The sequence below is a fragment of the Callithrix jacchus genome, chromosome 4 (assembly GCF_049354715.1).
Source record: "Callithrix jacchus isolate 240 chromosome 4, calJac240_pri, whole genome shotgun sequence".
In the NCBI taxonomy this organism is placed as follows: Eukaryota; Metazoa; Chordata; class Mammalia; order Primates; family Cebidae; genus Callithrix; species Callithrix jacchus.
The window spans coordinates 39969211-39983371 of NC_133505.1; the positions used below are offsets into that span (position 1 = coordinate 39969211).

At 40.8% G+C, this 14161-nt stretch overlaps 1 protein-coding gene and 1 pseudogene across 1 annotated transcript; one reads left to right on the forward strand and one right to left on the reverse strand.

Moving 5' to 3' along the window:
- Window positions 1-6831: 6831 nt before the first annotated feature.
- On the forward strand, window positions 6832-7637 carry LOC100385791 (E3 ubiquitin-protein ligase RNF138 pseudogene; annotated as a pseudogene).
- A 3701-nt stretch (window positions 7638-11338) lies between these two features.
- LOC144582322 (HLA class II histocompatibility antigen, DR beta 5 chain-like) lies at window positions 11339-13929 on the reverse strand. Its single transcript, XM_078370645.1, has 4 exons — window positions 13348-13929; window positions 12534-12644; window positions 12048-12071; window positions 11339-11744 (listed from the first exon to the last, which is right to left on the reverse strand). The coding sequence occupies exons 1-4, from the start codon at window positions 13433-13435 to the stop codon at window positions 11731-11733; spliced, it is 237 nt and encodes a 78-aa protein (XP_078226771.1). The 5' UTR covers window positions 13436-13929; the 3' UTR covers window positions 11339-11730.
- Between the last annotated feature and the right edge of the window lie 232 nt (window positions 13930-14161).

A 14161-nucleotide genomic window follows, 5' to 3' on the forward strand; every position in this document is an offset into this window, starting at 1 on the left:
CTGAGGGTGCCCAGTTCCTGCATCTGAGGAGGAGGCTCTGCCTGAGGCCATCCAGGGTTATGTCCCCACAGGCAGACACTGAGCCTGATGCTCCCAATGGCCAGGCCAAGGCAGCAATCTGCTCCCCAAGGCGCCTCCCTCACCCATTCCAAGTGAGGGCGAGCCCCAGGCACCCCTGAGTGCTAGGGGAAGAACTTGCAGAGACATCAGCCTTTCCCCTGATGCCGGTCTAGGTCCAGCAAGGGGAGCTGCCCACCCTAGGTTGCAAGGAGATGTGACAGAGGCTACCTACAGGCTCCATGATCTGATGGGAGCCCCACTCTCCTCGCAGCATGATCCAGGCCTCTCTGCACTCCACACTTTCCAGGCAAAGAAGACCTCCCTGTCCCTGCAGGCTTGGAGGTGTCTGTCCCTCTGACTGGCCTCTCTTGGTTCCCAGTTCCTGTGCACACAGCCTGATCTGAGCAGGTTTGGGGCCAAGCCCAATTGCTGTCACAGCCTGGCCTGGTGTGTCAATGCTCATGGCAGCATTGACATACCAGCCTCCTGCCACCTCAGTCACAAGGGATCAGAGGGAAGACGGGCTGAATGTAACTGGCACTGGCCTACAGGTTCCCACATGAGAAGTCTGTGTGCCATGGACCGTGGTGGGTGGCAGACAGCCTCTTAGGCAGAAGTGGGCAGGTCACTGGTGAGTCCCCTCCTTTTAGCCAGGGAGGACCTGAAGGCTCCCTGGCTTCCTATCCTGCTGACAGGAGTGGGAACTTGTGCCTTTACTGGGCCTGCTCCATGGCTGTGTGCATTTCCTCCCATCTGAGTACCATAAAAGTCCTGGGCTCAGGTAGACTTGTGCAGAGGATGGAGAGAGCAGATAGAGAGGACAGGGAGATGAGAGATGACCTGCTGCAGAGAGGAGTTGCCTTCCCCAGGATCTCTTCTCAGCTGCAGAGTGGGGCTGCCCTCACCAGGGTCTCCTCTCTGTGAGAACTGACTAGAGGACAGGATAATCAGCTGCAGAAAGGAGCTTTGCTCTCGGCTGAGAGCTGAACAGGTGTCAGGACAACCTGGCTATGGAGAGGAGCTGCCCAATACAGGTCTCTGAGCTGTTCTACTGCTTTAAAAATCTCCTTTTTGTCCTCCTCACCCTCTACTTGTCTGCATACCTCATTCATTTTGGATGTAGGACAAGAACTGGGGATCTACTGAATGGTGAGGCTAAAGATCTGTAACACAAACAAGGCTGAATCATGCCCATTGCTTGCCACGTTGTGGGCCAAGAGAAGGAGAAAAGAGCTGTAGCTATTCAGAAAGCTCAAACCTGGGAGCTCATTGAGCCAGGGCTGTGACTCCGCTTTTGGGACCTGGGATTCCTGGGGTCTCCAAGCTTCTTGGTGCCACCACATTCCCCAGTGCCAGGTGTGGAAGCTGCTTGTGGTGCACCTGGTCCAGCTGCAGCCTCATAGGGAGCTGGCACTCATGCTGGCACCTAGAGCTGCCCAACCTTATCTCATGCCTTGCTGTGCTCAGTGTCTGGATCCCACGCTCACTTACTCACACATCTCTTGCCACCTGACTCACTCTTGGGAGGTGTGGGATCCAGGCCTGTAGTGTGAGCCAAGTACAGTCTGCCAGGTGAAGTGGGTGGAATGAGCCCAGCTGGCCCAAGCGAAAGTCAGGGAAGGCATTACCAGCCACAAAAAATGTGGCAAGAAAAGCGAAACCCCAGTGTGATCTCATAACAGTGATATGGTTAGGCTGGCTCTATTTCCCCACTCAAATCTCATCCTGAATTGTAATCCCCATAATCTCCACGTGTCCACATTTGGACCCAGTTGGAGGTTATTAGATCATGAACGCAGTTTCCCCGAAGCTGTTTGTGAGTACTCATGCGATCTGACGGTTTTATAAGTGTTTGACAGTTCTTCCTATGGTGCATTCTCTCTCGCCTAATGCCATATAACATGGGCCTCTTCCCCTTCTGCCATGATTGTAAGTTTCCTGCAGCCTTCCCATCCGTACAGAACTGTGAATCAATTAAACCTTTTCCTTTATAAATTACCCAGTCTCAGGTGTTTTCTTATGGCAATGTAAGAACGAAATATTACAGGCAGCAAAGAAAAGTCATTCCTTATCGGTAACATACTGAAATGGGGCTAAAGGGAGCACTTTCAAAACTTGTTCCCATCATGCTATTATCACCATGCAATGCATCTGGAATATACCGCACAGGATTCTTTCTCTACTGGGAAATTTTCTAAACATTCTATGGTGACATTTTCCACGTACTTGTTGCTTCAAGTTTCTTCAAATAGTAACTTTTCTGAATATACCATACAATTTTGATGGTTCTTGGGTGAACTTTCTGGTGTTTGATCTGGTTATTTGCAGTCAGGGAGCTGGAGGATACATTATTAATTTTCTTTAATGTGTCTTTTTTGATCCTCAGGTAATTAAAAATTATATTTTTTCCATATGTTTTGAGTTGCACCAATTTTCTTCATGTTACTAATTTCTGGTTCAACTCTGTTGCTTCCATGGAAAATGGTCTGTATGATTTCAGTTCTTTCACATTTGTTGGGGTTCCTTTCATGGTCCAGGGTATGATCCTATGGTGGTAAATATCCCATGGACAGTTAAAAAATGTGTATTCTGCTGTTTTGTGTGGTGGTCTGTAAATGTCTATTAGATCTTATTGGTGGATGATTTTATGATCTATGGTGGTAAATATCCCATGGACAGTAATCCCAGCACTTTGGGAGGCCGAGGGGGGTGGATCACAAGGTCAAGAGATCGAGGCCATCCTGGTCAACATGGTGAAACACCGTCTTGACTGAAAATACAAAAATTAGCTGGGCATGGTGGTGCATGCCTGTAGTCCCAGCTACTCGGGAGGCTGAGGCAGGAGAATTGCCTGAACCCAGGAGGCGGAGGTTGTGGTGAGCCGAGATGGCACCATTGCACTCCAGCCTGGGTATCAAGAGTGAAACTCCGTCTCAAAAAAAAAAATGTATTCAGCTGTTTGGTGTGGTGGTCTGTAAATGTCTATTAGATCTTATTGGTGGATGGTTTTGTTGGGTTTCCTTATCTTGCTGAGTTTTTGTACAGTTGTTTGATTAATTTTTCAGAGATGGTTTGTGAAGTCTCAAAGTTTAACTGTGTATTTGTCTATTTCTCCTTCCAGTTCTGACCATCTTGCTCTACTCATTTGTGACTCAGTTGTTTGGTGCTCACACATTTAGAGTTGCTGTGTCCTCTTTCTGAATTAACAGTTTTATCACTGTGAAGTGTTTCTGTTTGTCTCTTGGAATATTCTTTGCTCTGTGCATTTTATGTTACCTGATTTTACAGTCATTTCTGCTTTTTAGACAAATATTTGTATGGCTTGTTTTTTCCATTCTTCTATTTCAGCCTTCCTCTCTTGTAATATCTGCAGTAAGTTTCTTGTAGGTAGCATATAGATGGGCCAATAGTTTTTACTCTGATATTTGTCTTTTTAGAGAATTTACAGGTAATGCTGTTATTAATATGTGAGCTCTTATGCCTGACATCTACTTTTTGCTTTTTTTCCCTTTGGTGTTTGCCTTCCTGTTTTCTTTTGCTGTTTTCTGATGTGCTTCTTAAGCAATTTTTGCAATCTATTTTGTAATCAATCATATTCTGGTGGATGCTGTTGTACAGCTTCGTGATTGTGTATCAATTCACATCACTTAATGTAGTCTACTGGTGCTGACATTTTACCAATTTGACTAAAATGTAGAAACTTTAATTTCTTTATATCTTTTTCTCTCCTGCATCTATAATATGTATTTTTTTATTTTATCTATTGCATCAAAAACCACATCTGACAATGTTATAATTATTTTCCACAACCATGAAATTTATTTACAAAACTGAAGAAGAGAAGTCTGTTGTATCTACCCATATTTTTAATCATTCTATGGTTTATCTTTTTTCTGATTGTCCAAGATTTCTTCCATTATACTTTCTATTCCAGTTCAAGCACTTTTTTTAGCTCTTGTTTTAGGATAAGTCTGCTAGCATTAAATTCCCTTTATTTTCCCTCTCACTAAGAATGTCATGGCCAGGCGTGGTGGCACAAGCCTGTATACCCAGCACTATGGGAGGCTGGGATTTCCTGAACTCAGGAGTTTGAGACCAGCCTGGGCAACATGACAAAACCTTGTCTCTGCCAAAAATACAAAAAGTTGACCATGGGTGGTGGTGTGTGTCTGTAATTTCAGCTACTCCAGCAGCTGAGGTGTGAGGATCACATGAGCCTAGGAGGCAGAGGCTGCAGTGAGCTGTGGTTGTGCCACTGCCCTCCAGCTTGGGCGACAGAGCAAGACTCCATCTAGAAACCAAAAAGAAAGAAGGAGGATGTCATGATAGAACATTCATTTGATAATAATATTTTTACAAGATAGACCTTCTTGGTCAACATTACTTTCAGCCATTAAAATATCTTGTGTCATTTCTGTCTGGTCTTCATAATTTCTGATAAGGAATCCACTGTCATTTAATTTATTTTCTCTTGTGCATGAGATGTGATTTCTCTCTTGTGCTTTCAACATTTTTGGCATAAATGTGTTTAGATTTGTCTTTGTTTGGGTTTGTATTGTATTATCCAAACGACTCACACGATTACACCCGTATATGCTCACAGTGCCACACACAGCACCAAATGTCATCTTGCAGTGTGCTGTGACTTCACATGCTGCATAGCTTTTATGATGTTCAAATGCTTTTTATGATGTTCAAAAGTTTTATAATCAAGACAAATTAATCAATTTTCCTTTTAGAATTTGGAAATGTTTTTGTTCTTTCAAACCGTGGCTCAAACTCCACCAATTTTATGTCTCCTTAGGCTCATGTAGGATTGTTTCTTTAAGACAGATGTTTAAAATGGAATTTTTCTTGTTTTTATCAAGCATGCAACATTGCATTTTGAGTTTTAATAGATACTACTACCACACTGCCATCCACTCAAAATTGTAATAATATGAGAGAATCTATTCCCACAGAATCTTCTAAATCCTTGATTTTAAAACAAACTATTGTATTTGCCAATTGGGGGCAGAGAGAAATAGTTTATGAAATTGCTGTTTGAATTTGGATTTTTCTGTTCATTGATGAGTTTGAGCAAATATTTATGTTTATTGACTATTAGAATATACAGTCATTCTGTATCCTTTGCCCAATTTTCTGTTATTTGTGTCCAAATATTAAGTGCATTTAATAAAGAGATCTTTCAAACAGGCTTTGTGTGGGCAACAAGGCCGTTTTATTTCTCGCTTGGGTGCAAGCCAGCAGAATCTGAGAAAGGAACGGTGAAGAGGGTAAGGTGGGAATTGCCTTTATAAGTTGGGGTAGGTTTCTTGGGGGTAGGGTTGTAGCAGAGTAAGATCAGTTACAGCGGTGGGTGGGTAGAGGCAAGGACTATACATGACCACAAGTTCGGTTACAATGGCAGGGTTGGGTGAGAGAGGTATTTACGTCATCATAAGAACAGTTAAGATGGCAGGGTTGGGTGAGGGGTTGTCTAGGGAAGCTCTGCTGGGCCATTAGGGACAATGGTGAATACAGGCAGGGAGTGGGAGACATCAGCTGAGGCAGGTGGGACTTCAGAAGTTCAGGCTCCAGGCTTGCATATGGAGACCTGACATTTTCTATGACATTTCCATTAATTTATTGATTTATTAGTTAACAATTTTTCACATGAAAGCCCTTGTCTGCCTTATGTGATCACAATTTTTCCTGAGCTTCATGTGCTTTTAAAAATTTTGTTATTTTCTTTATGCAAAGATATCAGTAATTTTGTACAAACAGTTTTAATTTCTGTCTTCTGGATTTTTGCCTTGCTCATAAAGTCTTATTTTTGGTATAAAAGAATTATTTTAACAGGTTTACTAAAGCTAATTTACATACTACAAAATTCACTCATTGTATATGTAAAATTTAATGATTTTATGTTAGTAGATTTGTGCAATTTTCACAATCCAGTTTTATAACATTTCTGTGAGGTCCAAAATTTCTCTATTCATAGTTAATTCCCACTGATACCCCAAGCCCTAGGCACCCGATGGTCTGCTTTTTGTGTCTATAAATTTACGTCTTCTAGATATTTCAAGTCAATGCAATTATATGACATGTGATCTTTCATGTCCAGTTTCCTTCACTTAGATAACATCATTGAAGTTCACTAGTTTTGTAGTATGTATCATCATTTTGATTTTTTCCTTTTTATTTCTTATTCATTTTCTCTTTTCTCATTTGTGTAAATTTATAAGGTACAGGTGTGGTTTTGTTACATGCATAGATTGCATAGTGGTGAAGTCAGTATTTCTACAGTATCCATCACCCCAATCACATGCATTATACCCATTAAGTAATCTCTCATCACCTGGAGTGCAAGGGTTGAAACTTGCCTTGGGAAAACTACCCTCACATTCACAGAATCTCTCTGGCCAGATAAGTCAATTTTTGTTGTCTTTTACTATTGAATGATATTATATTGCTTTGCATGAATGTAGTACCATTTTATTTATCCATTTACTAGATGAAGAATATTTGGATTGTTTTCAGGTTGGTCCAACTATGGCTAAGGCTGTTCTGAACACTTGAACATATCCCTTTGTGAGGACATATGCTTTTCTGTCTCTTAGGTAGATTCCAAGGAGGGAAATTGCTGGGTCATGTGACAAACATATGTTAAACTTTTTAAGAAATTGCCGCCTCCCCGCTCCGGGTTCGTTCAGGGAGTTGGCCCCGGGCCGCCACCGTCACCTTGGCCGCTGCAGCCACCACCATCGCCTTGTTCCCCCACCCCCCTCCATGGCTGAAGAGCTCTCCGTGGCCACTTCCTGCACCGAAGATGATTTCTACTGCCCAGTCTGTCTAGGAGGTGCTCAAAACGCCCGTGCGGACTGCGGCCCATCAGCACGTTTTCTGTAGAAAATGTTTCCTGACTGCAATGAGGGAAAGAGGAGCACATTGTCCCTTGTGTCGTGGAAATGTGACTAGAAGAGAGAGAGCATGTCCCCAACAGGCTTTAGACCCTGAAAATATCATGAGGAAGTTTTCTGGTAGCTGCAGATGCTGTGCAAAACAGATTAAATTCTATCGCATGAGACATCATTACAAATCTTGTAAGAAGTATCAGGATGAATATGGTGTTTTTTTCTACCATTCCAAACTTTCAGATCTCTCAAGATTCAGTAGGGAACAGTAATAGGAGTGAAACATCCACATCTGATAACACAGAACCTTACCAAGAGAATACAAGTTCTTCTGGTCATCCCATTTTTAAGTGTCCCCTGTGTCAAGAATCAAATTTTACCAGGCAGCGTTTACTGGATCACTGTAACAGTAATCACCTATTTCAGATAATTCCTGTGACATGTCCCATTTGTGTGTCTCTTCCTTGGGGAGATCCTCGCCAGATAACTAGAAATTTTGTTAGTCACCTAAATCAGAGACATCAGTTTGATTACGGAGAATTTGTGAATCTTCAGCTAGATGAAGAAACCCAGTATCAAACTGCTGTTGAAGAATCTTTTCAAGTAAACATCTGAAGGCTGTAGACATTGCTGCATCTTTGTACCTGCAAGTGCCATCTTTACGGGAAAACTACATGAAGTCACTGTTTCAGTAACTCGATGTGTATATTAATAAAAGTAATTCCGTCGTTTTAGTTTTTGATTGAAAATAAAGGCAAGTCTTCTAAAAACTTCATCCTCCTGATAAGTTAAAAACTGAAAGTTATGATATTAGCTTTAAAAGTGTAAAAAGAGGTATTTCACTAATGTAACAGTGAAAGAGAATCCCTGTTGTACTTTATCATTTTATAATATTAAATATTCTTGAATTTTTCATTATGTTGCTTTGACATTTGGTGCATTCCTCCCATTTACTTTACTATTGTACAGAGATAACGCAGTAGCAAATTTTGAACAATGTAATTGATACAAACCTAACAAATCTCAGCCAGTTATTAGAGTTGCAGAGTAGAAACTTGAAGTGCTAAATTGAATAACCCAAAGGGAATTTTTGAAATGCAGATTCTAGCTGAAAAATTCAACTGTAAGAAAGTTGTATTTACATAATATTTACTATTTTTGAAGACTAGTGAGAGTTCTGTAATAATTTGCTTTAAAAAGTGAAAGCTTGTAAAGATATTTTGTTTTTGTTATTAGAAGGAAATACGAAGAGAAAAATTTTTTTCTTTCATGGGCATTTGGTAATTTCAGTCTTACTTTGACTGATTTGTAAGCTTGGAATTTACTAAGCTGAGTAACAGCTCGTTCGCCTCAGAGATTTTTAATAGCCAGTATTTCTGATTAACTAAGTTGAAACTTATTAGAAACTTTCAGTTGGTGATACTGTATTACTGTATTCTACAAGACACAAATGAGAGATTTGGCTTCATCACAGTTTAGAAATTTATTCAAAGCTAAAGATACACAGACATATATATATGTATGCAGTTTGTCAGGTTATATATAGAATTTCTATTAAGGATTTTTTTAAATGGACAAGCAATAGGGGGTTGAAGCATTTACCTGATTTGTTAAAATTTTGTATATCACCAAATTTTTAAAAAGTAACAGTCACATTGCTAAGTGATCTAGCTGGCTACTATTACACCTTAAACATTGAGTTTACACACACACAATTACCTGTTTATATGGTGCTCATTTGTTATTCTCAAATATAATGTGTGACCATGATGTAGTGAGAAAGATTCTACCAACCATTCTGTTTCACTACTTTTTAGTCAAAGCTGGGTTTGTTCTTAGTATTCATTAATGAGAATTATAAAGTATATTGTAGAAGGCCCAAATCACAGAATAGAGGATGAAAGTAGATTCACTGATATTCCATACTAATATAAATTGTTTATGCTTTCTTTAAAATTACTTAAAGAACATAAAAGAGAATCTCAAGTAGTTTGCTGCAAATATATACATATATTGTATTAAAAAGGTATATTTTGGTTTTGTTAAAATCCTTGTTGACTTTTCTACACTGAACTTTTTTTTTAACTTGATTTAATAAAAATGTTAATTTTGGGGAAAAAAAAGAAATTGCCAAATTTCCAGATATTTGTAAAATCATACACTTTCATCAACAACACACACGGGTTTAGAAACTCTGTCTGTCTTCAAACATAACGATAATGATGATGATAGTATTAGAAATAATATCTGTCTTGTTTATTTTATATTGTCCCTTTATGTTTCCATTTTCATTCATCCAGGATTCATTTAGTGAAAGAAATGAATTTGGAATACAGCTTACCAAAAACTGAAATTTATCTCAACTCTTTGTTTCTAATTCTAAACCCTGTTTTACTAGCATGTTTAATGATAATTTAAAAAATCAGTAACAATGCATTTTAAAAATACATGTAGGCCAGGCATGGTGGCTCACACCTATAATTCTAGTGCTTTGGGAGGCCGAAGTGGGGCAAATCACGAGGGCAGGAGTTTGAGACCAGTCTGGCCAACATAGTGAAACCCTGTCTCTACTAAAAATACAAAAGATGAGCCAGCTGTGGTGGTGTGCACATGTAATCCCAGCTACTCAGGAGGCTAAGGCAGGAGAATCACATGAACCCAGGAGGCAGAGGTTGCAGTGAGCCAAGATCACACCACTGCACTCCGTCCTGGTGACAGTGGAAGACTCCATCTCAAAGAAAGAAAAAAAAGTATAGTACATTTTACCACCTTATAGAGCTAGTCATTTCTTATTCTACTTCTTTTCAAAATTTTCCCTAGAATATATATTTAAATCATAAAATAACATGTCAGCATACTTGAGTTATAAAAATAATCCTTTTTGCTTGATTTTTTATTGTAATTGAGTTAATGGCTGACATTAAATTCTCTCTGTCTTTCTCTCCGTGTGTGTGTAGGTAGGTAGAAAAAGACTGTAAACCCTGAATTGAGGATGCCTATCAGCAATCTCTAGGCCTTCATGTGGAATTTAGCTACAAATACTAACAACCTAATAGTACCGCAGTCTATCATTTCCCAACCCTGAAATCAATCTCTCCTACTTCATCCACCATTTCTTTATTTTTGACAATATATGTTTTGCTCCTTTTCTTCTCTCGTGCATCAGGCCCAGTCTACAAAGGTTGGATCCTGGCTTGTCTGAGCCTGTGTGATCCCACAGTCATTCCAATGTGTGAGAAAATGGGTAATGAGAATACTCTGGAGACAGTTTAGTCGCGCCTTATAAAGGTACAAAGGAAAAACAGTATCCTTTTTCTGCCTTTGGGAATTGTTGTGAAAGAATAACAAACCTAAAGGTGCTGCAGGGGTCCTCCTGCCGTCCCGGGAAAGCTGAGGTGCTGTGTGTGATGGAGAGATGAGAGATAAGGTTCCAGGATCGCTGGTGCTGCCAGTGGCCTACTGAGTCGAGCAACCCTGGAGAAGCCCAGCCTTGGATCTATGTGCTGTGTGAGACAATGGTTAAAGAGAAATGAAACCCTCTAGATCGGATTTCCTGCTAGTAGCGGCAGAGACATCTTCACTGAAATATTCATCCCACACATTTGAGTTCTACCTTATAATTCCACACCACAAGTACAATATAAAATGAGATAAGTCATTTCCTCAGCTTAGGGAAAAAGCCTACTTGTTGTAACTCTGGAATCAAACAGAACAGGCATAATTATCAGCTAACTATGTCCCTATAGGATATATATTCTTACATGATTTATATGTACTTGTACTGCTATGTATGTACAAGTAACATATAACTAAAAGTAAAATATGCATCAAATAAATATTGAATTTGATTGAAAATAACGGTTGTCTCTGACAGGAGAGAAATTATGCTCAAATGATTATTACTTTGAAATAAACCTTTGAATTGATTACGTACTTTTAGATTGGACATATTGGATACTGACTCTCAGATGAAACACAATAGAGCCCTCCATCTTCTAAATTTGTCTTTCTCTGAAATCTGTACCCGTCCTTAGAGAATACAATGTTATTGAAGTCTCCGGAATGAAAATCCTTATACTAATTTACAGTTATAGATTCACAATATCGTATACAGGGTTAAGAAAGACTTCTGATGGACCTGTTAGCTGGTTTCTCTTCTCATGTTTGCCAAGTTTGTTTCAGTTGTGATAGTCTGTTCTCAGTTTTTATGCATTGCTCTTTCAAATGTTAGGTTTACTTTTTATTGACAAGTAAAAATTGTATATTTGTTGTACGGCATGAAGTTTTGATATATGTTTATAGTGTGGAGTGTCTTAATCAAGCTATTTAAAATAATACATTACCTCACATACTTAAGATATATATATATATATATATATACCATTATTCTATTGGGAAATGATCTTCCCTTTTTCTTTTCATTTTTTTGTCCTTGGAGCCAAATGAACAGATGATTTTTAACGCCATGTTTGCAAAAGATTTAATAATGTAACGTATTTATGGCCCAGGGTGAGTACAGATGCATGAGAGGTTGTAGGGTTAGGTAAAGGGGAGCACAAAAGTTGACCTTGAGGCATAGATATCAATGCTGGGCCTTCCGGCCAAGGGCAAGAGCTGAGGAAACCACAAGGGAGGACATTTCTGCAGAGTTGCTGAACCAGTGGCAAACAGGTCCTGAGAAAGCTCTTGTGGAAGAAGAAGAGCCAAGCAGGAAAGCTTTTCATCCTACAAAGCTGGGGCAAAAGTTTCTTCCTTGAATGTGGTCATCTTCCCTTCAGCTCAGGAGTCCTGCAGAGACAGAGGAGAGTGTTGTCTTCAGACCTGGCTGTACCAACAGCGTCTTTTCACATCTTTCAAGGGCTCAGATGAGAGCACTGCAGGAAGTTGAAAATCAAGCTCCTTAGTCTCCCTGAGCCAATACCTGCAGAGCACAGGCCTTTTCCAAGTGGAGTGGAGGAGTTTTCATGTAAACTTCTGATCACAAATTTGGATCCAAAAGTCTTTCCAATTATTTCTGTCTTGTGCCTTATCACCTCTACCACATTCTAGGGAAACCATATCTGTTTCTAAAAGAGAATTAAAAGGTATTACCTGATGGCCGAAGGGCAGAACGTCCTAGGAAAATGAGGAAAAGATATACACTTAAAAGATAGGTAAGCAAATCTGTCCCCAGCACAATGTCCCAGCCCCAGATCTCCCACCTGAGATTTCTCTAACACCACAACCCACACCAACCAGGGCAGAGAGGAGCAGAAGCAGACCATGTGACCCATGAATCGTGAGGTGTCTGTCACGGTATCCAGTGTAACTGAGTTTGTCTTAGTGGCTCTTACTTAATTTACTCCAGGCTCTCAAACCAAAGAACTCCTACTTGTTAACCTTTCTCTTATCTCTACAGGCCACAAGCTATTATGTTTTGACACTGAGGATTTCTGGATTAGCAGGACATTGAAGGTCTTTTGGGGAAAGAAAAATTTTATCCAGGGCCACTGACATACTGAGAAATAACTTCAGAAAAGCCATATTTCCTCCTCCAGAAAAGCCTATAGAGAGAGCCAGCTACCAAAGGCTTCTCACCTTTCTGATTCCTGAAGTAGATGAACAGCCCTGCCCGAAGGAAGAGCAGGCCCAGCACAAAGCCCCCGACTCCACTCAGCATCTTGCTCTGTGCAGATTCAGACTGCGCTCCTGAGACAGGAAGCCAGGTTTAGTGATTTTTATCCCAAATTAAACCTCTTTAATTAAGACCCTAAGATTTAGAGCTTTGAAAATGGAGAAGAAGGCTGCCCTGCAAAAACTAAAATATTTGGTCATTTCTGGAGAAAAAAAGATTTTCAAACCACACTAAACAATTACAAAGTTCAGGCATCAAACTCATTCAAATATTATGGGCTTCATGTAAGGCAAGACTTCAGCATCTGATCAACAGAACATCTGAGACTCAATGAGGTCAAGTACTTTGTCTAGAGTGACAGAGCTCATAAAAAGGCAGAGCTTAGACCGGCCTCCCCTTATGTCAGGAAGGCCCCTACAGTTTTCCTCTTCTCAGTTCACAAGAAACAACTCACAGCAACAGCGCTAGAAACAGTTTCAGACCCAGAGGAAGTGCCTGGAGCTCAGAGAGGGCAGGTGACTCTGACCTGTGACATTATGGGGTAGGGTTCAAAAGCAGAACAGCCTCTCCCTCCTGGTAGGCATGACTGTTTTTCCAGGGGCTACTAGGTATGTTCTAGAAACTCTTAAAGGGCTATCCCAGTGACCTGTGCTGCTGGAGATGAGAATATGGAGCAAATGACAATCTGATGTGGGAGAGGAGAAACCTGACACTCAGGGATTAGCAGAGTCCTCTCCTTGGTGGATGAGAAATTCATGAAGTCAGAAAGCTGTTCACTCCATTGCACTATGAAAGGGCTGGTCACGCTTGGGTGCTCCACTTGGCAGGTGTAAACATCTCCACTCTGAGGAAGTGTTTCCAGCATCACCAGGGTCTGGAAGGTCCAGTCTCCATTGTGGATCAGGCCTGTGGACACCACCCCAGCCTTCTCCTCCTGGCCATTCTGGAATCACCTGACTTCAATGCTGCCTGGGTAGAAACCACTCACAGAGCAGACCAGGCTGTGCTGCTGCAGGGGCTGGGCCTTTGCAGAATACACAGTCACCTTCGGTTGGACTGGGAGAACAAAAGGGAGAGGGAATGAGTCAGGAAGACAGAGCAAGTTTCCTTGTTTGGCTTTTTGTCTGCTTCTGAGGAGGGAGACCCAGGCATTTGAGATTCCCTCCCCCTCTGTCATCCACTGTGCATCTCAATAAAAGTGAGAGCAGGCCAGCTGGTGCCTCCTGAATCTCCTTCCTGAAAACAACAGGCTAGGCCTTGGGGAAACTCTCCAGAAGGCACTATTTTTACTTAAAACAAGATCAAACCAGAAACCTTTTCACATGTGAGTCCTAAAACTGTAAACCAGAACCCTTTCATATGTAATTCCTGAAACTGTAAACTAAAACCTTTTCACATGTGAGTCCTAAAACTATGAACCTAAGATTCTTCCACATGTAACATCTTTTTTTTTTTTGAGACGGATTTTCGCTGTTGTTACCCGGACTGGAGTTCAATGGCACGATCTCCGCTCACCGCAACCTCTGCCTCCTGGGTTCAAGCAATTCTCCTGCCTCAGCATCCCAAGTAGCTGGACCTACAGGCGCGCACC